We start from the raw sequence: 25628 nt of genomic DNA on the forward strand, positions 1-25628 counted from the left end.
TGCATAAAAAATAAGTTTATTTCAGAGATAGTCTCGTTTAGAAAATCTGGAACCTGGTTGCCGGTCTGAAAAGTAACTGGAATCTCTGTACTTGTTCAGATTAGCCTGGCCTAAATTAATCACATTTCAAGACATTAATTTTCAAGATCTCCAATGAGTTTTTGTTTTCTTGGGAAACTACAAAATAATTAATTTACTGAACTGATCTGAGTGGAATGGAACTGCTGATTGAAGAAATTCAGAGACTGACAGATGATAATTATAGTAAAAGGCTGTTTTATGAGATAAGAAACAGGTTTATCCTTTGTGCCAATTGTGCTGCACTGTGTGTTGGTTTTGTGATGTGGAAGCCGAGGGCTTAGGACCACCATACTCCTTTCATGTGTGACAAACTGGATTTGAAGTCAAGCATTCAGAGATGTAGTGTGTGTGTGTATTACCAACACACCTATTTCCATTAATATTCTGCATTTTGACAGGTTTGGTAAACTTAATTTGTTGACTCTAAAACAAGTATGTCGGTACATTACGTGCGCCATTACAAAATAAGAGCCGAACTGTACATATAAAAATGTAAGTCTGACATACCTATATACTCAACAACAGACAAAGGATAATAGTTAGATGTATGTGTGACATGCACAATATGTAAGCCCCACTATATTCCACAGCAGGGAATAATAAGGCAAACAAATTAGTTTAAATAGTATCAGTAATGTGTAATTTTTCAATAACGTCAGGACGTGTGATGCAAGCTAACTGCAGTCTGTATTACTTCTTCATCTTCGTTGACAGCAGTGTCCAGGTCCTTGTCTTTGCACTCCACTTGTTGTTCTTTCACAAACTCCTCCTGTATCCTCTCCAGCTCCAGCAGCTCGGCTGTCAGCCTCTCCATGTGAAACTCTCGTCTGTTCTTCAGCAGCTTCATAGGGAAGGGGTTCATATCATTAAACACTATGGTCATTAGTTTCCTAAAGACAGAAGATAAAGAGAAAACAAAATGCCACTGATGAAACAACTGCAAAGTTAAAGGACCTGGGAACTCTGCATTTTTCCCCCTTTCAAAAAATACACAAATAAATAAATAAACAATAACGTATGGGCCTGCCAAAAGTAAAGTCATAAAAAGACAAAAAGACAAACACACACTTGAGAAACAATGCACAGTTCTAACAGGAACAAAAAATGTAAGTCTGACATACAAAGTTGTTGCTTGCTAATTTTATAACATAATTGTTTAGAGATTGAACCCATTAACTTCTACAGTGTATCAATCTTCAGGTGGTCCAAATCAGTCAATGGCCCCCTGTCTCTGCACAGCCAGCACTGCCTGGATTCTTGTCTAATACTGAAGCATGAATGGCTGCATCTAAATGAATGTGTTTGTATTTCAGGTTTAGTGGCTGGGCAGAGGAGAAACATGGTGATTGAATCAATAATTCCAATGAAAAGGCTTTGAGAACTAAATGGAAACATATTTTTGCTGCTTTACAGTCATTGTGAGAAAGCTCTGCCAAATTATTATCATATAATCCCAGTTATTTCACTGAAAATCAAGAGAAAGCAGACTGATTGATCCAGTTCCGTGCTACAGTATAACAGAAAGGAAATGTTTTCAGTAAATAAAAGGCAACAGAACCTTGGAATTATTCATCCTTAGGATAACTTATTTTTACTACTAAGACCTAATGGCAAGAAAATTCTGTTTTTAATAGGATCTTAAACGGCTGGTTTCACAAACTACAATTAGCACTAATTTTGGACTACCTTACCTAAGATAACAATAGGTAGTCCAGGATTAGTGCTAATCAGGGCCTGTGAAACCAGCCAATTGACCTACCAGTTAAATTGTTCAACACTTTAATAATCTGCTTGCAAACTGTTCATCAAACAGCTATACATACAGTACATCTGTTTTCTACGCTGCAAAGAGGACATTATGTGGGGGCTCCATTACCTGTAGGAAGTGAATGGTAAAGAAGGACTTACGGTTTCATAGTGGATGCATGGTAAAGCTCAGTAAACTGCAAAATCACTGTTCACATTTACCATCATCAAAATGGTACAAGACAGTTTACTGAAATCGCTAACTTTACTAGTGGTTAAAAGCATGGCCACTGGAGTGAGAGAGATAAGTGTGAACTGTTTATACAGTCTGTGATTGACAGCAACTGGTCTGATGCGTCTGCTGTACATTATCATCATCCTCATTCTGCCTCACCTGCCATCAGAGATCGTTTTGGTGAAAAAACGGAGGTATTGGTAGATTTCCAGATTGTCGTGAATTTTTAGAATGTCCTCTTCATTGTACTTAAAGAGGGCCAGTGCATAGCGAAATATCACCTGGAAACAGAAAGAAGGAAATACTGTTCAGGTTAAAAAAGAAGGATACTTTCACTCATCAAGTCGTCACTGGACTGAGCCCTTTTATAATTAATTATATTTTACTTATTTCCATGTTTTTCATTTTTACTCTCTATAACTCTAAAATGTCATTACTATAATTTAAAATAATTGGATAAGCTGTTACAATGTAAGTGTGACATACTGTGCACATGTTTGCAAGTTAAGACAATTTTTCTCAACAATTTGTGCTGAAAAATGTATTAAGCACGTTTCAACACAGTTGGGTAAGTGTGGGTGGTGTGGGTGGTGTTGGTGGTGGTGGGGTGGGTATTAAACACAGCCGGCGCTGTACCTTTGTGCCCTCATAGAGGAAAGCATCCCACGCTCTGAGCAGGATGTCGCTGACCAGACTTTCCACGAAGACCACCAGGAACCAGTTGAAGGTGATGAGGGAATGATCGATGCTGTGCTCCTTGAAGTGGGCCATCAGGCGAGGCATCTTCTCAGCAAGAAAGTCACGGAACACCCTCTGATCAGCCTGCAAGGAACAAAGAGCTCTGCTTAGAGCAGCAGGAGTTGCTCAGCTGTTAGAACAAATAGGGACTATGACTGCCTGAATTAGCACATCCACAGTACTTACTGGTGAAGCAGAGGGGATAGCATTAAAACTCAGCTATAGGCTGATGAGCAGTGTCACAAATATTGTAACATTTTCTTAGTAATAACGGAGAGACATGGACAAATTAGCCAATTTCCATAACAGGTGCCTTTGGAAAATAGGCAAAAACTGGTCAAACAAAATCTCAAATAAAGACCTCCACGAGAAGACCAAATCATCACAGATACAAAAAGAATAAGACTGAGGTGTATAGGCCACGTACTCAGGATGGAACAAACCCATATCCAGAAGGTAGCTCTACAATGGATACCACAAGGGAAAAGAAAATGAGGCAGAGAAAGTTGCCTAAGATCGAGAGGTGGCAAGGGCTTGTTGCTTCCTTGTGTCCCTGGAGGGAAGAAGAGGGTTCGCTGATTTGAAATCAGTTGTTGTACATACTGTACCTGAGAGGCAGTGAGGGTTTTGCTGTAGTAGTCTTGTGGCATTATGATTTCAACAACAGCCACCAGACACCAGAAGGCATCCTCTTCACCCTTCAGAACTAAAAGTGCAATAGCTGCCAACCTGCAAGAGGAAACACACACACCACATGACTCCACTGGAAGTGTGCTGCTAATATTCAGAAGAAAAGGGGGACACATAGGTGTGCCAAGCCACATTTTTACACATTTTAGGCCCTATTTTGAAATAAATTCAGAGGAATTTGATGTATGAAACTAGCAAGAAATTATGTAAATTATACACTTATTTGTATTTATTATTATTTTATTTCTTAGCAGACACCCTTATCCAGGGTGACTTACAGTCGTTGACAAAAATACATTTCAAGAATCAGTATAAGTATTGATACGATTACGATTCAATAACGGAACAGATAACAGTGTCAGTGATAGTTACATCAGGATATAATTAAATACAAAATACTACAGATTAAATGACACTCGACAGATTACAGTACTCTAAAGTACAGGGTTAAATGCAGTAAAATAGGGAGCAGATAAGAGCAAGTAAAGTGCATTTAAGGAAGAGTGATAAGTGTCCAGATGGAAAAGAGGAGTTTCTATAGGTGCTGTCTGAAGAGGTGAGTCTTGAGGAGGCGCCGGAATTATTTTTAATCTGCCTGAATATGGCCACTCGTGCTTTCCACCACAGTTGTCTTTACAGTTGTGTAGAATATTAAAGAACATATCTGGGCCAGTATATTTGTGATTCCAGAAAAAGATATATTGTACAGGGGAGGGATGAGTAGCTAAGAATACACAACACAGTTAACAACCACTAGGTGTCATAATTTCTCAAATCAATAAATAAACACTGTTTGCATGTGTATTCTTATTGCTATTTATAATACAACAACACATTGCTCTAGTATAGTGTCCTGGCATAGCTACCTCCAACGAAGTGCTCTAAAATGTTAAACACCAGTAATGCTGCCATTACCTGTGGCACTGCTTACCGGTAATAGGCATTATTCTCTGTTTTAGAAAAGGATAAGTTATGCTAGTCCACGTCCAAGAAGTACAAGAAAGTGTTTTGTCTTTTTTGGCAACACCTTTTACTACTTAATGAGCGAATGGCATTAAGAACTTTCAATACAAAAGGTACAGTATCGGTTGAGGCCCTGGCAGTAGCCGATGGTGGGGTTTTGCCAGGAGAAGGCTAGCAGAATGCGCTGCAGCTTTTGGACTGCGTCGGAGGTGGGCGAGGAGAAGTGCTTATTGCTGGTGAGGGTGCGGTGCAGGTCCAGCCTGATCTGCCGCGAGGCCAGGTGCTCCGACACCTCGCAGTGCTTCCTCAGCTCCTGGTAGCGATTGGGATTCCACTTCCTAGAGACCTGCGTCCGTGTCCTCACGATCCAGCGCCACACCTGCTCCCGGTACTCCACAGGGATCCCACACCGGATCAGGCCCTTCAGCTCTGGGGAGGGAGCCAGCTGGTCCAAGGGACGGCTGGCCAGGTAGTTAGCCCACCTTGTCCGCAAAGGCTTGTCCACCATCTCATTGTTGCGCAGGTTGTTGGAAAGGATCTCCAGGGCCTGGATTTTGGCCAGGAGCTTCACGTCCTCTACTTCATAATCAGGAATGGTCTTGAATCCATAGTCGTCATACTCACTGGGAAGGAACACAAAATTAAACAAGGATGCTGGTAACATGCAGTATTCACATATTCCCTAAATTATCATACAACATTGTACAGTAGGTGCATGGCTCCAGGTTTTTGTGATTTAGTTATGTGTAATGAACCTCTATGTTAAGTTGTACTGTTATATTTCTAATCAGTCCCCTCTGCCAGCGTATTCCTCCCCATCGCTGCAGGAGAGCATGGAGTTAGTTAGTTGAGTTGGAACAGTTGGCGGAGAGAGACAAAGGGAGAGAAGGGAGTGGGCTGAAGTTTGACGGTTAGGAGGAGGTAAATGTGTTTGGAAGCCAGTACAAGAACCAGGAAAGGGTTATGTGTAAATGGTATATGTGCCTGAAACTAACCTGCCTAGGGTTATGTATAAGGCCCTGTGTAAATCGAGATTTCACGAACTGCGCAGAAATTGCGAACTTAGCCCAATACCGTGATTTTTTTCAATATTCTTATAATTATTATTTGTATTTAATACGATGGAGGTAAGCTATTCTGTATGTCCTGCAATGTTACTGCAAATCATCTCTTGACAGGCATTTAGATTCAAGTATTCACTGAAAGAGAAAGGCGGAAATCCAAGAAACCAAAAACGTGAACTTCCATGTTCCAAAAGTCCACTGAAAACCGTGAAGCACGAAACACATTAAATTTTGACCTGACAGGGATGTTTGTTTGCGCAAATATCCCTCTTGAAAAACTGGACAACCAAAAGTTATGTAATTTCTTCATACTGAGTGTAGCAAATGGTGGAGTGATTCCTTCATCAGCCCAGCTGAGACGTGAATACTTACCTAAAGTTGCCGACTATCACAAGCAGGAGATTATGGAATTAGTAAAACAGTCTGGTTGCTTGTCAATGGTCACCGACACGTCGACTGATGCCCAATAGCAATATACAGTGCCTTGCGAAAGTATTCGGCCCCCTTGAACTTTGCGACCTTTTGCCACATTTCAGGCTTCAAACATAAAGATATGAAACTGTAATTTTTTGTGAAGAATCAACAACAAGTGGGACACAATCATGAAGTGGAACGAAATTTATTGGATATTTCAAACTTTTTTAACAAATAAAAAACTGAAAAATTGGGCGTGCAAAATTATTCAGCCCCTTTACTTTCAGTGCAGCAAACTCTCTCCAGAAGTTCAGTGAGGATCGCTGAATGATCCATTGTTGACCTAAATGGCTAATGATGATAAATAGAATCCACCTGTGTGTAATCAAGTCTCCGTATAAATGCACCTGCACTGTGATAGTCTCAGAGGTCCGTTTAAAGCGCAGAGAGCATCATGAAGAACAAGGAACACACCAGGCAGGTCCGAGATACTGTTGTGGAGAAGTTTAAAGCCGGATTTGGATACAAAAAGATTTCCCAAGCTTTAAACATCCCAAGGAGCACTGTGCAAGCGATAATATTGAAATGGAAGGAGTATCAGACCACTGCAAATCTACCAAGACCTGGCCGTCCCTCTAAACTTTCAGCTCATACAAGGAGAAGACTGATCAGAGATGCAGCCAAGAGGCCCATGATCACTCTGGATGAACTGCAGAGATCTACAGCTGAGGTGGGAGACTCTGTCCATAGGACAACAATCAGTCGTATACTGCACAAATCTGGCCTTTATGGAAGAGTGGCAAGAAGAAAGCCATTTCTTAAAGATATCCATAAAAAGTGTCGTTTACAGTTTGCCACAAGCCACCTGGGAGACACACCAAACATGTGGAAGAAGGTGCTCTGGTCAGATGAAACCAAAATCGAACTTTTTGGCAACAATGCAAAACGTTATGTTTGGCGTAAAAGCAACACAGCTCATCACCCTGAACACACCATCCCCACTGTCAAACATGGTGGTGGCAGCATCATGGTTTGGGCCTGCTTTTCTTCAGCAGGGACAGGGAAGATGGTTAAAATTGATGGGAAGATGGATGGAGCCAAATACAGGACCATTCTGGAAGAAAACCTGATGGAGTCTGCAAAAGACCTGAGACTGGGACGGAGATTTGTCTTCCAACAAGACAATGATCCAAAACATAAAGCAAAATCTACAATGGAATGGTTCACAAATAAACATATCCAGGTGTTAGAATGGCCAAGTCAAAGTCCAGACCTGAATCCAATCGAGAATCTGTGGAAAGAACTGAAAACTGCTGTTCACAAATGCTCTCCATCCAACCTCACTGAGCTCGAGCTGTTTTGCAAGGAGGAATGGGCAAAAATTTCAGTCTCTCGATGTGCAAAACTGATAGAGACATACCCCAAGCGACTTACAGCTGTAATCACAGCAAAAGGTGGCGCTACAAAGTATTAACTTAAGGGGGCTGAATAATTTTGCACGCCCAATTTTTCGGTTTTTTATTTGTTAAAAAAGTTTGAAATATCCAATAAATTTCGTTCCACTTCATGATTGTGTCCCACTTGTTGTTGATTCTTCACAAAAAATTACAGTTTCATATCTTTATGTTTGAAGCCTGAAATGTGGCAAAAGGTCGCAAAGTTCAAGGGGGCCGAATACTTTCGCAAGGCACTGTATGTTTCACATTGTATTTGTTTTGCAGGGCCTAAATGGTGAACATGCATCTGACATAGAACTGAAAGCTGTCCTTGCAGATACACTTTACCCTCAGGCTGTTAATGACAACACCGTTTCACAAGCTATTGTAAAGTGCTTGAATAACTTTGACGTTGATTTTGAAGATGTCAGTGCATTTATCAATCTATTTGCTGTATAAAAAAATAATAATAATCTGTACACATAATTTATAAAATAGTTCTGTGCACAATCTGCAAAATAAGACACTTTACCCGTGATACTGCCTTGAACTTCTTTTTGGGCATATATACACCTTCACTGCCTAACATCAACCCTTATATATGGTCCTGGAATTGCAGTGTTTATTGACGCACATTGCTCTTTATGTGGTTGGTTAGGGAGCAGTTCAATGTCAATCCAATCTTTGACCTTTCTTTTTGCCTGCTAAGGTGTGCAGTGGTATTGTGATGTGGATTACTATACAGTTAACAGCAAGCTCATTTCAGCTGCTTGCATCAATCGCTCGAACAGCAGAACAAACATTTTCTGTTCAATTTACAATCAATACTATTCAATCTGAGTTCCTGTGCAGTTGTTAAGACTACAGTAAACTCTACGAAAGGAGTTTCTATAATATTGACAAAAACAAACTGAGAAAATAATCATGAAAAATAGGAAATGCATATAATTTGCACTTCTGTTCTAAACAGACCATGCAACAAAACAAAAAGAGTTTCTTTTGTTTTGTTTTAAAGAAGTGACATAAACAAAATATATATTTTTCTCAATTATTAAATTATCACATTAAAAGAGCAGGGCACATGACATAGAAAATCATAGACAGCAAAGCCCAGAAACTACTGTAAGTTCCAGCTCTTTTTTGGCTTTTCATTTGCGCACCTATTAGATCACAATTGCAACAAACCAACATTAACATTTTGATCCTTTGCTTGTTTTGGTATTTCAGTTCGGTTTATGAGGGTATTGTATGAAAATGGAACTGGTGTAGCTTGCAATCACATCATCAGTTTAGCAATAGAATTGCATTTTAAATATTTGAATATACTTAGTAACAAAAAAACAAGAAAGTAACCGGGGGGAAAAAAGTTTTCGCTGTGAAATCCCGGTATGGAAATGTCAGTACTGTCTTACCTGACAGGGTTGAGTTTAAAGCCATCCTTCTTGTCTCCCTGCAGTGAGTCCTCAATGAGCCTTTTCACCATCTCCTGCTGACTGCTGTCCAGCCCTTTGCTCTCCTGCAGCCTGCGCAGCACGACCAGGTACTTGCTCTCAATCTGGCAGTTTTTGGCCTCCAGGTAGGCACACTGCAACACAAAAGAGAGGTTTAGGGTTAGGATTAAAACAAAACACAGCAGCTGGTGAAAGCAGTAACCCTCCCACAACCTCCCACTCATTTCCAAGACAGGGAAGTCCAAAGGCAGAGGGTTTCTACACCCTGTTACTTTTTAACTGGGTTGAACTTGTTTATTAAAATGTAAAAATGAACCTAGTACATTTCCAAATAACTAATTTTACAGTTCTGATGGAGCCATTCCAATTATAATCTTGCTTCTGCTCCTTAAATTAATTTTATTTAAAAATCCTCTTCGCTGCAGTGTTCACTTGTTCCCTTGTGCTGCTTATATTAATTACAAGACTGCTATTTTCTACAGTGCAATATGTGTGTCACCCGAGTGCTTATGGACACTGTGGCTGTGAAGGGTCATTTCTTTGAAAGTTAAACTGTTGTGTACAATACATGTTTTTTTTCCCGATTACGATTCGGAAATCAAAGCGTTTATGTTTTTGGCAATTTTAGCAGTTTTAGCATAGCCTGCAACTGAAATTATATTTATTTATTTATTTTTACAATTTTTGCTATTTGGTTCTTCTTTAAACCAGAGTCACCCTGGTATCAAATGTGATACCTATTAATTCAAGTGCTCCCAGAAATCCTGAAACAACTCTACTGTAGTACAATAGTTTTTCATGTCACAAAAATGGTCTGATCCTAAATATATCTAAAATAATTTAAAACCATTGCCAATCAGACCAGATAGATAAAACATCTAATTTGCTGCAATCATACCAGCCAGTAGCTGTTTCATTGCACAGTGCACTCAGGGGATATCACTATATGGAGCCATGACGCAGGCACTAGGACAGATCAAGCACTGATACAGAAACAGCTACAACTTGACCCACCCCAAAGAACACATTGGGGTCAACAAGATTAAACATTAATTTAATTTGCAAACCAGGCATTTGTGTTTTTGTGAACAGTGCCCTACATTCACAGCACTGTACTGTATTTAGAATTCACTACATATCTTTCCAATTTGCTTTCTGCATCTAGAGAAGACCTAGATTTGGAGATGAAAGGGAAACATCCCAGTCAGTCTGATCTGTTCATTCTGGGAGACTGGAGCTGGCTCAGTTGCTAACTTCTCTGTGGTTTTAATTAGTAATGCATGAACACACCCGAGGTTGCTGACCAGGCTAACAGCCAGCCAGTCAGAACTACTATGACAGTCAACTAAGAAGAAGAAACAAGGAGTGAAACCTAGCAGGAGTACAAAGAATTATAAAAATAAGGGAAGTACAGTATAAAATGAAAAAAGAAAAACCACAAATTACTAAAGAGAAACATAACAGAGGAAGCATCTCTGCAAAAAAATCAAATAATTGACCAAAAATACTGACTGCCTATGTCTTTATTTATGCAGATACTAGACTACAATAACAAGGTAAGAAGGTATGTGGAGGAGTGGTTAGGGCTCTGGACTCTTGACCCGAGGGTCGTGGGTTCAATCCCAGCTGGGGGACACTGCTGCTGTACCCTTGAGCAAGGTACTTTACCTCGATTGCTCCAGTAAAAACCCAACTGTATAAATGGGTAATTGTATGTAAAAATAATGTGATATCTTGTAACAATTGTAAGTCGCCCTAGATAAGGGTGTCTGCTAAGAAATAAATAATAATAAAAGTATATTAATAAACATGGTAAAACCCAGGTAAATTATTATAAATGCATTGTATAACCATGGGAAAAGCATGGGTAAAACTGCAGAAATACTGTGGTTAAACAGGAGGCCAAAGGAATGCTTTAAACTTTTAAAAAGTTACCAGGATGTGAAAATGATACAAAGTGAATCTAAAGTTGTTGTTTTTTTTTTATTTTGTTTTGTTTTTTGCGTTAGACTTTGTAAGAATAGTGCCCAGTAGGTCACCAGCTTGCGTCACTACATTAGAACCACTTGCAATCCATGTGTCACTAAGCAGTTTGCTTTATCATAATGTACCAGCATGCTAGTTGTTCTTTAATTTACTTTGGCTTCTTAGTGCAGACAGAGATGTCTCTAGGCGAAATCACAGATCTCATTGTGGTTTTGTGGTTAAAGCTATAAGAAAAAAGAAATAAACGAAACTCATTACTATTACTATTAATCTGGGGCCTAGGCTATAAAAGCTGAAAATAAGATGTTTAGTATTAAATAAAGTCACTTATATATTAGCCTTACACAGTGACGATACTGCATTAAAGACTTGTAGGTAAGGATAATATATTTTTTGAACATATATGTTTTTTAAACACAGTAAACGAATGAAATCAGAACACAATCTGTGGTTGTACTTAAAACATTTCTACTGTGAGCTCTACTTATTAAGAGCACAGGTTTGACCTAGTCCTGACTGATCACTGCTTTTCTTTGCTTTCATAATTGTACTCATTTGTACCCTATAAAACACTGTTTGAAAATCGCTGGGATACGTAAAAAAAAAAAGTGTGGCTAACTAATGTCAATTAATACACTGTACAAAAACAATATACTTGTTTTGTTCTAATAACAAAGAAATAGAAGAAAAAAATAGTTGGCCAACTGATCACGTGTCTGGAATTATTATTTGACTTTATATTTAAGTTTTGCTAATAAGCAGATAACTGGTCTCCTAACTTATCAGAGAGCAGTGTACCCCCTCATGCCTAGTAGCCTGGGGTTACACAGGGATCTTTTTTTTTTATATATATACAGTATGTTTATGTTATTATAATAATTTTTGCTGTTCATTGTAACATCACATCAACACTGTGCAAGCCTGACCTATAGAGTACAAAATCACAGTAACGTGATACAAAGTACAGTCGAACCTGTCGTATCTGATCCTGCAAGATATGACACCATCATTACCCAATGGACCTGTGCCATGTGTGACTTGCATATGCTGCTACCAACTGAATGGTACTGATGGAAACTGACCAATGCACATTTTATTATGGGTCTAAAACAGTAAATTCAGCTCTTAGCAGGTCAGAATTTGTACACGCTGTCACTTCACATAACTGCCCAGTTTAACCATAGTAAATAGAAAAGTAAAGGATTCATAAAATTACTGTACTGTTAAAAAGCGTGCATCCTTGTTGTTGTTTATGTCTCAGGTTAACACACACACACAATGTAAAAAAACCTGTCAGATTACTTTGGCATACACTGAGAAAGCACGTTAAGAACTGTTTGGAATGCTGTTTTGTAAACTGAGAAATACTGTACTTCAGTGCTTGTGCAGTCATTTTCACAGATTTTTTTGTATGGAATACATGCTGTGTCGTACTTTGGTGTTTTAGGCACACTGATGTACCTGACATTTATAATGCCCCGACGTTAATAAAGAAACTACAATATACTAAAACGACTTCCTCTGAGATACAATATTAGTATATATTCGCTGGACCCCTGGACCGGTTCTACTACAAATGAATCATTCTTAGACTGGAGTGGCAAACAGTAATTGTGTGTCTGCTCCAATGCTAATAAAATCTAGTTAAGATGTCATGTTTGTAATGCTTATTGGATGCAGAGAAGGTGCAGATTACCGTATGTGACACCCCAGCAGTGAAAACATGGATCAGTTACTTTACTGCTTTTTCACATCATGCAGGATTACATGGTGGTCAAACAAAACCAAAAAAAAGAGTGTGGTTTTATCCGTGTTTCTTGAAACAAGAGTTGACATACTTCCCATGGCTGTAATGTAAAAGTAACTTTTAAAATAACCTTGAGGTGCTCAATCTTCTCCTGCAGCCTGCAGAAGGTCTCTGTGCCCATGGAGTTGGCTACGGTACGCTGCTCGGAGAGCTTGAGGATGACTTCCTGCTTGGCGTTGTTCTTCTCCATCATGAGCTGCACGTGCTGCTGCAGCTCATTCACTTGGCAGTCCTGCATGGCCAGCCGCTGCTCCAGCTCCTCCTTGTCTTTGAGCAGGGCCTCCAGGCGGCCGTCCAGGTCCGCGATACACCTCTCTTTGTGCCGCACCAGTTCCAGCCGCTCCTGCTCCCCTGCTGCTGACAGGAACTGTTTGCTGGTCCTCTTCTCCTGCTGTGCTGCCTCCAGGGCCTTGTGAAGGAGTCGCACCAGCTCCTGATTTCAAAACAAAAACACTATGGTCATTTACTCTTAAAGGTGAAGCTTCATGAGCTGTGTTGGAGGTCCCGTAAATAAATATACTATAGGTGGTCCCTGAATAATGCACCTGTACTTTCTTTGTAATCTGAACCAGGTGGGATCAGACCTGTTCAGATTAGTGATTTGTTTGGAGTACTGATAATAAACTGTGCCATACTAAAAATGCCTGGTATAGTATTTGTTTTAGGTTTTTGATTCTTGCATTTCCTGAAAAATCTGTAATATCCCTTTGAATAAAAAAATACTGTTTTACTTATCATATAAGAACAGCTGTTAACATAATGCATTTAATTACAGTTATGGCTACAGGTAAATTCAAATAGTCTACTGTACAATGCAATAGTCTACTGTACAATGCAATTTTCCCTAAAAAACAGCCTGTTGCAGTATTTATTAGTAGTGCATATGAGAAAAGGCTCTGAAGCTCTGCCCTATATTATACGTCAGTGGCCTTAAAACCAATTATCAGACATTATTATTATTACTATTTTGTTTATTTTGCAGACACCTTTATCCAAGGCAACTTACAGAGACTAGCGTGTGTGAACTATACATCAGCTGCAGAGTCACTTACAACAACGTCCCACCTGAAAGACGGACCACAAGGAGGTTAAGTGACTTGCTCAGGGTCACACAGTGACTCAGTGGCTGAACTGGAATCTGAGCCGGGGACCTCCTGATTACAAGCCCTTTTCTTTAACCACTGGACCACACAACCTACTATTTCAATAACAATGTCCTTTTTTTAACCAATTATAAAAGCTGAATTCAGTGAAGTGTTTTTAGAAACAACCAGCAAAATGACTGAAAATTCTGCACACTGCCTGCTGGTGGTCATTTTTCAAACCATTCAGGAGATCAGCTTAACTTGTGTTTTTAACAGGCTCAAAAAAGACCTTGTTTTTGCAGCTCTGTTCTTTGTACTCTGAAAGAAGAAAACAATGATAATGCAATAAAAGTACCAAACACTGGAAATACTGTCCCAGTATTACAATAATAATGAGCAATGGTGTCTTGTAAAGTGGTTTCATAAGGTCCAGGATAACCGTGTCTTTAATCAAGACACAAAAACTAATGATAAAATAAGTCAAAATGCACATGCACAATAAATTCTGTGCACAAAGAAAGATTGTGTCTGTTGGTCTATTTTAGATCAAATATACAATTAGCTACAAACTCTTGCATGTTGCAGATCAGGTGCATTTGAGCACCACGTTAAAAGTCGTATGGGTTACTAACAGGAAACAAGAAGGCGGCGATGCAAGATTAAAGTTTATGTTTGGGAAGCAATAAAATATGCTTATTGAAGCTCATAAAAATGTAAAAGGAAGTTTTGTGACCATACAGGCAAAAATGTAAGCTGTCTTTTTATCATCATAAGATACAGAGGAGTCATGAGCGAAAACCCAGAATTGCATTCAGGAGCTCTATTGTGACTGTTTAGATCTAGCCCTGCAGAAACAGTCCCTGCACAGGGCACAAAATTACCCTTGACTTCCTGACTCACCCTGCACACCATGCACTCATGCCTTACCAGCTGAGCCCCTCGGGGGGCCCCAGAGATTTGGTATTTTAATACATTTGTACTGTATGTGTTGATGACAAAATAATAAAAAAATTCTACATTGTAACCTTTATGGATTCATAAGAACAGTAGTACAGCACAAGAGTTTCACTTACAGACAATGAAGCAACAACAGACTCTCTTCACTGTTTCAGAAGTGCCCTTCAACCCTATTTTACATACACAGCTACTATAGAACATCATACCACCATGTTTATAACAATTTGGATTATCAGCAATACAGTTCTCACACTTTTAAAAAGCTCTCCTGTTAGGTAATGCATGAGTTATTCTGCTAAATGCGTTTGCCTTCACACCCAGTGACACCTTAGCCAAAGAGGAAAGAAAATGCACAGTAAAGCAACCAATTTGTGGTGAGCGTGCAGGTTTCTGACTTGCATAGAAAAAGAGTTAAGACATCACACAGTCAATACAGTAGATCAGTACTTTAATCAGTTTAGGCAAAATTATTGCTGGTCTTGGATTTGAGTTTGTATTACTTTGTGTAACTGCTTGACTAAATCCACTGTTTCTGTCTTATGTTCGTTCATACCATGCTTATTATAGATACAACATCATATTTAAATACTATCATACAACTTTATAAAGGTTTACCACTGTGTTTTTGCACAGTATTTTTTACAGTTTTCCCATGCTTTCCCCGTGATTAGACTGTTATTTTCCCACAGTGTATCCTGGCTTTCCATGTTTATTAATATGCTTTACCATACCTAGCTGGTCTTTACAATGCTGACCTATGCTGTACCACTATGCTTTATGATTTTACTATGGGAAACATTTATAAGGTTCAATCATTCATTGTACAAGTGCCTCACAAGACATATTATTTAATAACTCAGTTATCAGTTGTTATGTGCTTAAATATACTTCAGACACCCAAACCAAACATATACCTTTTGTGACTTGAGCTCCTCAGTGAGCGTGAACACCTCGTGCTGGAGTCTGGATAGTTTGTCCACGGGGCTCCCCTCCTTTCCTGACACCTTCTCCCCAGAAGGCTGAAGAGAACTGGTCATTTTCTTCTCCCTCTTGTTCATGCTGCTTGATGGAGAACTCTTTCCTCCAGTCTTTGCTTCCTGCGCAGACTCGTTTGTAACTGAAGAAACTGAAGGAGCTGAAAGGACTGTAGGTGCTGGGGGTGTCAGAGGTACAGGCGGTGCTGGAGGTACTAGGAAAGAGAGCAAGCAAAGAAAGCATTTGAAATGCATGAATATTTAATATATATATATATTTTTTTTTTTCTTAAACTTGCTGGTTCTTTATTTTATTCTGGAGCCACCTATCTGACAATATACCCTTCATAATCATTAAACAAAAAAAGAAAATAATGATTATTTCTGGAATTCAAATTTGTTATACATACAAAAATCATCATAGAACCCATAGTGCCAATGTTAATTCTAGGGTGCCTAGCCAAAACTACAATTTGCTGCAAAAGAAAATAGTTGTTAAAAAGAGCTGTTGTTTTCAATGAAAGGTGAAATTGTGAGCTATTTAGTGAGTTTTCTAGAGATTTCTTAAAAAAAGGCTTTATTGACGCTCATTCTTTATCTTATTAACAAGCTTTACTCCTGCATGGTTCACCTTTTAGGAACAGGAAACCTCTGCACATTTATAACAGCAGAAAGAGTTCTTACCCTGCATGAGAAGAATGTAATAGTTTCAGTGCCACTGTGGTGGTCCCCGCATTGAACTGATCCAGACATGAACTAAGCAGAGACACAGACTTTGCAGGGCAGTTTCCTGTCAACTGAAGGACGCACCTGTTGTCTCCCCCAGTATCTGTGTCACAGGATCCTCACAGGGACAGTCTTCCGACTGCTGAATCTTGTCAAAGTTGAACACACTCCGCCTCAGCTCCTGAGCTGGCTTGTTTCCACAGATATTGAGGACTGTGTTCCTGTAAGGGCAAGGCAGAGGAAACACAAACTGACTTCTGAAGGCAAAGTACAGAGGAAACGAAACTAAATGCATAGAAACAAACACACACAAACTAAAGTAGTACACAACAAATGACAAAATCCAAAGCTCAACTGGTTGCTTCTCTTGCTTACAGGCAGCTGCCTGGATAGGGCTGACTAGTTTACATAACAGGTTTGAATAACTTCTGTAAATTTTCAAATACAAAATGACCTTAGGATAAAAGCACATGTTGCTTCCCACTAGTGAAAACTTTGCTGTTATTAAATAGAAGCCAAGGAATATATTTTGGTTACAAAATATTTGGTGCTAGCAAATCATGAGCAACTGACATTGCCCTAGCCATTGCCGTGATTTTGGTACTTACACTGTACGTAAGAGAGCCATTTAATTCAGTGTGTTTTCCCATTAAGAAGCACATAAAAAACAAGGTATGCAGGTAGTGTCTTACTGTATCTCTGTGATGGGGTGCTGCGGTTTCTCCAACTAGGCCCTTGGGGGTCTTTACTGCTGGGAGGAAGTCCTCTGTCCTTCCTGAAAAAGAGCACAAGCATCTCAACTGCCCATCCCTTCAAACAAAGTACACATTTCATACATATTCATTTATCATGTGGAAATGCCATTCTAATGTACTGTAATACATTTGTACTTACTTGCTGGACTTCATGGAGTAAATATAATTAAATGATTAGATATACAAATGTATTATTTGGTTCCATTCTCCGTATTTCCAAAAGCTGTAGATATATGTATGTTTTAGTGAAATGAAAATTTCCTTCCCTGCACCTTTTGCTTGGGAAAGTTTCTGGCAACATTAGAGAGTCTCACTCACAACAGCTGTCAGAAACGGTGTTTGCGGGCTGTGTTGTTTAAGCTGCTGTCTTAAGAAAGTACAGGTTAAAAGTATATGTCATTCTTATACCAGAAGACAAGAGTCAGCTGTAAATACTGGGTCTATTTTATTATACATACAGAGGTGCATATACATCTTGCCAGCTTTAAACCTGTATACAGTACCTAGTCTAAAACAGCACCAGATCTAAAATAGTGTAAGTCTACTGGGTGTTGTTAATAAAGAGTTCAGTGGTATTTAAATCTGGTGTTAAGACATTTTTACAGCTTGTCTTGTGAGTAGTTTGGACAGGCAAAAGGACTGTAAAATATAAAAGTTGACAATTTTATTATCACAGCAGTAAATTGAGAAAAAATAAATAAAATAGCATTGGGAGGGAGCAATATTAACCCAATTTGGTTAACCTGAATCCAAGTATGAACCAAGTATTTCATTAACATACATTCCCCACCATGACTGTAAATTCATGACCATGACATAAGCATTATGAAATGGCAATGCAGTTTCCTGAAAAGTCCCAAGACATGAATGGACGCACAATAAAAATTACCACAGAATGTGTACACCTAGTTTAACCAAAATTAGACAGGTGTGACATACAGATGGACAGATGAACAGCCAGAGTCACCTCCACACAACGCTGTTGTTATAAAAATGGAAACAAGGCAGAAGATAACATCACAAAGTGAATCCCTGTCTAGTTACCATGTTTGTGTTCTCAGCAACTAAGCCTGCTTCAAGGCTTCAAGCACAACAGAGCCGGCGAGTCATTGGCAGAAATGAGACTGTCTCACTGTGAACACTCTCAGCATGGGTATGGGGCAGAATTGAAATCACCCTTTTGTTATTTTGAGTTCTTTCCACCACACAGCACCAACATTCTCCTGTATGATCATCATTTTTGATTGTTTGAATTAATTAAGATATCTGACACCAGACACAATAAACAAAGTCCTGGTACTTTTGTTACCTCACCTAATTAAAGCATTGCATTTCTTGCTTCACATTACACCTCATGAAAATATCTTAGATATAATTACAATAAAGCGCAAAACATGAAAAAATATGTGGTGGTTACAAGAGTATAGCAACACTTTGTAAGCGTTTAGAATAAATAATTTAAATTGGGTTATTCCGGTTCAGCTCTTTTGTTTTGCATGCACACAACACCTACCCTGGAACCCTTTTCTCCATCAGATCACAAACTGAAGAACCCCACCCCACACACAATTTGGTCGACTTGAGCTAGAATTAAAACTGGGCTGTCAGTGAGCTTACCTTCCAAAGGTGCAGAAGGCAGCTGGCAGAGCTGTGTGGAGGTAGTGGAGGGCTCTGCAGGTATTTTCACCAGGCTGGTATTGTGCTGCCACCGTTTTATTTGCAGCTGCTGCAACCAATACAGCATGGCTTGGTTGTTTAATGCCTGTAAAACAAAACAAACTAGATGGTAACTTTACAAGTTGTGGGGCTTGTTTTATTGGGAAAGTGGTCAAAGTAGCTGATTTGTGTCAAAAGTCACATTGTTTATTAATTGTCTCATGCTTAGAATGTGCTAGAATTTGATATTTCTCAAAGTTCTATGACAGTTAATTCAACAGTGGGAAGTAGCCTACTGAAAGAAGTTGATGCAGTTACTAAAACAGCTGTACCTCTTGATTGGTAGACGCCATTCCTGTTTTGATTTCATATTTGAATAGCTGAGAAGTAGAGGAAGATTTCATTTGCTCTAAGTAGTTGTCTAACTTGTTGGGAAAGTGGTCAAAATGGCAGTTTATAAAAAGTTAGAGAAAAATTTAGTTGGTGCGGTTACTAAAACAGGTGGACCTCTTGATTGGTAAAAGTTATTTATGTTTTGATTTCAAATTTGAATAGCAGAGAAGTAGAGAAAGATGTCATACCCTCTAACTTTTTGTCTTACTTGTTGGGAAAGTGGTCAAAGTAGCTGATTTGTGTCAAAAGTTACATCGTTTACAGTAAATAGAATGTTGGAAGTCTGGGAGTTTTTAAACAATGGGGAGCTTTAGAATGTTGAAAAAAGTCCCATTAAAGTGAATGAAGATAGACAAAAAAAGGATAAAAAGCTTAATAGTTTAAAAAGTATAAAAGATATCAAAAAGTTGTATACAAGCACACTATTCCAGACCGGTCTACACGTTTTAAAGTTTGAACGGTGTTTCTATCTTAAACGGTGTAAGAGGAGTAGCGTGCCAAAGAATAAGAAGAAGAAGAAGTACGTTGAAGATTTAAAGTGGGGACTCTTGCTTCGCAAGCCCCACTAATAAAAATGGTTGGTAATTGTGACAGAGAATGAATGAATCCTCGTCAACAATCTCCCTCTCAGTCTCTGAGGGCGCTGTATAACCAGAACAGAGTGCCCCAGAATGGATGTTTTTGCAGTTCATTCCAGGGTCAGTCGGAAGCCGGACATTCAGGAAGGGGGTGGGGCCACGATACCTGAAGTCAGCGCCTTAATGCGGTAGGTGATGTGTCAGTCACGGATTGGAGGAGACGTGATTGGCCGCGCCACCGAAAGAGGGCATGACGGAGGGTTTTAAGGGGAAGTGGCCCCAGTGATCTGTTCCTTAGTTTTGATGGTTAAACTATAAGGACCGTATGCACAGGAGAATTAAAAGTACTGTGAGTGTTTTGTGTTTTGTTTGTTTGTCAGCTAACTGTCATTGTTTGTTTGGCTAGACGGCTAACACGAACCGGGAGCTGTCGCTGCACGCCAGCACCAAACCCCGGACTACACTGATCTACTGTTACCTCTGTGTTTGTCTTTCACCATTCACTTGCACTAGAGCACCCACTGTCAGGAGACATGTCTGTGTCTGTGTATTGTGTGTTTAAAAAGTGTTTTTATTATTTCGGGACTGTAACCCTCCTTTTGCATGGCGCAATACACATTGATGTGTAGAGCCCATGCTTATTATTTAAAGTGTTGTTGGCACGCAACCCAGCTGAAAATAAAGAGCTGTTAATTGTGAACTGTCTTGTGTGTGTTTGTTCTGGAGCACTGCATCATCACTACACCTGCACACTGCAAACCATTCCTTCACAGTAATCCATTTTTATCATTGCAAAAATTTTAGATGTAGGGAAAACTGCTTGGGGGATGCTATTGTGTATTATCAAAGCAGCATCTGAAAAGGATTCCCTTTGTTATACTGACAACCTTTTTACAGCAAACACTTACAGAGCTGCTATTTTATAGCTTTATAAGAAAAAATAAAATAAAATACAATGATAGCCTTGCTCTGTTCGCTTAACTCAAACTATAAAGGAAGGCTGTGGATTTTAAAGTGGTCACAATGCAGTCAAATACCAAATTCAATATACTTTGAAGTTTAATATTTTACCTTCAACTTACTAAACCCTCAATACACCACACACTAAGTTTTTGTCTTTTCTTTGGATACATTCCTCCCCCACATTATCATACAACAATCAGCCTTTTCTTGCACAACAGGCTGGATGATGCTCATGTAAGATTACAAGTGAAAAGTTAACAAGAACCCCTTCTTTCATAGCCAATGAACAATTTATAACTTGTTAGCTGGACAGTTTATTCTGAGTTCAGGCCATGGGAAGAATGGTGTGGAGTACTGCAACGTAACTTATAAGTGACTATATAATGGGATATTAGAACGGAACATACATTATATATAAAATTGCTACTGCTTCAAATTAATTCAACAATCTCCTTCATAATTGATCAAGCTTATCCGTAGATCATTATTACGCACAGTGTTAAGCATGTTAGCTGCAAGCTGTTAGATTGTTAATATACATTTTAAAGACTGAGAACAACAAAGCTAGAACAGTTGTAACGAAATTGGCCTAATAAAGTTCGGGCGCCAGGAAAGTATATATAAACTTCCCAATAAAACACAACTCGTTACTCGGACCTTGTAGCAAAACCAAGTTTCTACCTACGCGACCCTACAATATAAAAATTGCAACTGACTCTTGATAACTTAAGCATAGGGTTTTAAATAAACACCCATTAACATTTATTCCATAACCAGTACTGTCACTCATTTTCGTTTTACACCACACAACACACATTTAAGAGCATTCTTCCTTGACACCTTTAGTACTCAATTAGTTCCCAATCACTGAAACCATATCTATTATAGAAATAATGACCGGGAGGCTATAACAAAGTCAAGCAAAGTAAGAAAGGACGTGACATAGATCTAAACAGTCATTTTCCCAAAAGAGAAACGAAGGGAACTTCCATAATATTGATTAAGTCCCGCTACAGTTGTCAGCCGTCCTCCTCAAATACACGTGCAGGACAACTCCATAACAATCCAGTAGGCAACAAAAAAAAAAAAAAAAAAAAAAAAAAAAAAAAAAACAAACTCCAGGTTTCAGTCTCGCCAATAATAGAGCAATATGCAGAAAACTCCAGGTTTATCCGGCTAGTAATACAGCAGTATAAAAACTCCAGGTTTCAGTCTCGCCAATAATAGAGCAATATGCAGAAAACTCCAGGTTTATCCGGCTAGTAATACAGCAGTATAAAAACTTCAGGTTTCAGTCTCGTTAATTTAAATCAATATGGATTGTTCTCCACGCATTAAATAACCATTGGTGTATTCAAAATTGCAAACCGTGTCGGCGTCTTCACTGGTCCTGCACGTTTCAAATCACTCGCCACTTTATTCCTCAATCGTTGACTTGACATCATTCCTGTCCCAACGAGTTTCCCCATACACAAAACATCCGTGGTGTCAAAGCTATATTTCATATATTAATTAACGGTAAGCTTAGACACCAAAAAAAACAAAACAAAACAAAAAAACTATTACAACTTATTTCCATACTGCATTCTCTCTCTCTCTCTCTCTCTCTCTCTCTCTCTCTCTCTCTCTCTCTCTCTCTCTCTCTCTCTCTCTCTCTCTCTCTCTCTCTCTCTCTCTCTCTCTCTCTCTCCGTCAACTATTACATCACTTCCTACAATCACACTCTCTCTTCCTATACCTGACGTCTTTATACAATTTTAAAATGATTGACATCCAAAGAGGCTAGTGCTGAATTCAATACGGCACACAGTAATGCTTATTTTTGTGTTCACAACCAAGAGCATTTGACAAGAGCATTTGACAAGAGCGTTTGACAAGAGCATTTGATGAAATGTATGCCAGTAGATACAGGGAATACATTTCTATACCAGTTCAGGATGAATGTATTTATTTTAGGTAAAGCATAACATGAGACCATACAATGGCTAATTTAATGTATTCGTATGCGTGTATAAATTACATTTATATACAGACGTGCTCAAATTTGTTGGTACCCCTCCACAAAAAACGAAGAATGCACAATTTTCTCTGAAATAACTTGAAACTGACAAAAGTAATTGGCATCCATCATTGTTTATTCCATATTTAATAGAAATCAGACTTTGCTTTTGATTATTTATTCAACATAATATTGTAAATAATAAAACAAATGAAAATGGCATGGACAGAAATGATGGGACCACTAACCTAATATTTTGTTGCACAACCTTTAGAGGCAATCACTGCAATCAAACGTTTTCTGTAGCTCTCAATGAGACTTCTGCACCTGTTAACAGGTAGTCTGGCCCACTCTTCTTGAGCAAACTGCTCCAGCTGTCTCAGGTTTGATGGGTGCCTTCTCCAGACTGCGAGTTTCAGCTCTTTCCATAGATGTTCGATAGGATTCAGATCAGGACTCATAGAAGACCACTTCAGAATAGTCCAATGTTTTGTTCTTATCCATTCTTGGGTGCTTTTAGCTTTGTGTTTTGGGTCATTATCCTGTTGGAGGACCCATGACCTGCGACTGAGACAGAGCTTTCTGACACTGGGCAGTACGTTTCGCTCCAGAATGCCTTGATAGTCTTGAGATTTCATTGTGCCCTGCACAGATTCAAGGCACCCTGTGCCAGGCGCAGCAAAGCAGCCCCAAAACATAACCGAGCCTCCTCCATGTTTCACTGTAGGTACAGTGTTATTTTCTTTGAAAGCTTCATTTTTTCGTCTGTGAACATAGAGCTGATGTGACTTGCCAAAAAGCTCCAATTTTAACTCATCTGTCCAAAGGACATTCTCCCAGAAGGATTGTGGCTTGTCAATATGCATTTTAGCAAATTCCAGTCTGGCTTTTTTATGTTTTTCTTTCAAAAGTGGAGTCCTCCTGGGTGTTCTTCCATGGAGCCCACTTTCGCTCAAAAAGCGACGGATGGTGCGATCACAAACTGACGTACCTTCACCTTGGAGTTCAGCTTGTATCTCTTTGGCAGTTATCCTTGGTTCTTTTTCTACCATTCGCACTATCCTTCTGTTCAATCTGTGGTCGATTTTCCTCTTGTGGCCGCGCCCAGGGAGGTTGGCTACAGTTCCATGGACCTTAAACTTCTTAATAATATTTGCAACTGTTGTCACAGGAACATCAAGCTGCTTGGAGATGGTCTTGTAGCCTTTACCTTTACCATGCTTGTCTATTATTTTCTTTCTGAATCTCCTCCGGCAACTCTCTCCTTTGCTTTCTCTTGTCCATGTTCAGTGTGGTGCACACAATGATACCAAACAGCACAGTGACTACTTTTCTCCATTTAAATAGGCTGAATGACTGATTACAAGATTGGAGACATGTGTGATACTAATTAAGAAACTAATTAGTTTGAAATATCACTATAATCCAATTATTTATTATCTTTTCTAGGGGTACCAACAAATGTGTCCAGGCCATTTTAGAATATCTTTGTAGAATAAGCAATAATTCATCTCTTTTCACAGCTTCTTTGCTTTATTCTATGACATACCAAAGGCATGCAAGTATACATGATAAAATAGCTTTTACTTTTATCACTTTCCAGGAGGAATGAAGCATTATTTCAAAGAGCTGTAAGGGTACCAACAAATTTGAGCACGTCTGTATATATATATATATATATATATATATATATATATATATATATATATATATATATATATATATATATATATATATATATATAAAACTTTCAGGTTCCCAGTGCTCAAAAGCTAATTTTACACCCTGCACCAAATGACAGACATTCAAACCCCTATTGCATTGCAGTTCCCTCATTGCAGGTTTTAAAATTAGCCTGATTAGCCACAGTGTATAAGTAACAGGTTCCGATGTGTCATATTAAACTCAAAGTAAAACCAGGAATGGATCAAACTGCTATGCAATGGAAGTCTTATTTCCATCCCTGGAACACAGAGGTATGGTAAAGAACATTAATAAACCATGGTAAACTACAGTAAATGCATTGTAGAACCATGGGAAAAAACGCTAAATTCCTGCGTTAAATTTACTGTGGTTAAATTTATAAGGGAACCCTTGGTATTGCACAAGGGCACTTTCTTAAAATGATACATCGTTTTTTAAGGTTATTTGAAAAAAAATGACAGTAAGTGGAAGTCCAAACTGATTAGTGTATCCTCAACCAAAGCGGTTGTATCTAACAAAATAACTTAATTAAGACATCAGTATAGGCACAAACAGTGGTTTTTTTTGTTAATGAAAATACATGTTTGCTGTAACTTGTGTTTGTTTCAACTCAGAACTGCACCTGTGTGTTCTACTCAACGAATGGAAGTGCAAGATGTATATGATTAAATTTTATTGGCTGGCTTGTTACTGCTTCACGTACCTTCACAGATTAGGGGATTTCCTATTGCTTTAATTTTAAAAAGACATACCTTCAGCACAACAACCCGTCCTGGGATTTGAATTTGAAAGGTCTCTTCCTGATCTTGAGCCGGGTAGCCAAAGGTAGCGTTAGCCAGGTCAATGCTTCCCAAGGGATTGACATCCTGTGACGTTCTGTAGTAGTACAGCTGGCACTTCTTCTCTTCGAAAATAAACCAGCGGGCTTTCCAGGCCTTCAAGGGCCCCCCCAGTTTGTTCAGGTACCCACACAGTTTTGTGGAGGAGGGTTCCATCTTAGTTTTCATGACTGGCTTCTCTTGGGCATTGCTCTGGTCCATGTGTGTGGAATCACCCTCGTTCTCCTTGGTGCTTTCCACTTCCTCTCTTGCACTGGCAGTGAGGTCATGATGATTGTCTGGGCTTGTCAGATTGGGATCAGCTGCAGGCATGGGTTTTCCGACTTGACAGTCCTGCTCCATCTTAACAGTCCTCACCATGTGTCCTCACCCGATTTCAAAGAAAAGA

At 39.0% G+C, this 25628-nt stretch overlaps 2 protein-coding genes across 2 annotated transcripts in view; both read right to left on the reverse strand.

The window, feature by feature from the left end:
* LOC131696703 (TBC1 domain family member 2A-like) lies at nt 1-16439 on the reverse strand. The gene is made up of 9 exons (XM_059022361.1): nt 16312-16439; nt 15568-15842; nt 12682-13044; nt 8780-8952; nt 4579-5076; nt 3409-3532; nt 2699-2884; nt 2222-2343; nt 1-971 (listed from the first exon to the last, which is right to left on the reverse strand). The coding sequence occupies exons 1-9, from the start codon at nt 16316-16318 to the stop codon at nt 737-739; spliced, it is 1983 nt and encodes a 660-aa protein (XP_058878344.1). The 5' UTR covers nt 16319-16439; the 3' UTR covers nt 1-736.
* Nucleotides 16421-25628, reverse strand: part of LOC131737003 (uncharacterized) — a 10270-nt gene continuing 1062 nt past the window's right edge. The window contains exons 1-3 of the mRNA XM_059023417.1: nt 25163-25628; nt 17046-17163; nt 16421-16638 (exon numbers count right to left, since the gene is read on the reverse strand). The exon at nt 25163-25628 is cut by the window's right edge and continues 1062 nt beyond it. Coding sequence (XP_058879400.1) covers nt 16421-16638; nt 17046-17163; nt 25163-25600 — 774 coding nt within the window. The 5' untranslated portion in view covers nt 25601-25628. The remainder of the gene's footprint in view (nt 16639-17045; nt 17164-25162) is intronic.

The sequence above is a fragment of the Acipenser ruthenus genome, chromosome 4 (assembly GCF_902713425.1).
Source record: "Acipenser ruthenus chromosome 4, fAciRut3.2 maternal haplotype, whole genome shotgun sequence".
Classification (NCBI taxonomy): domain Eukaryota; kingdom Metazoa; phylum Chordata; class Actinopteri; order Acipenseriformes; family Acipenseridae; genus Acipenser; species Acipenser ruthenus.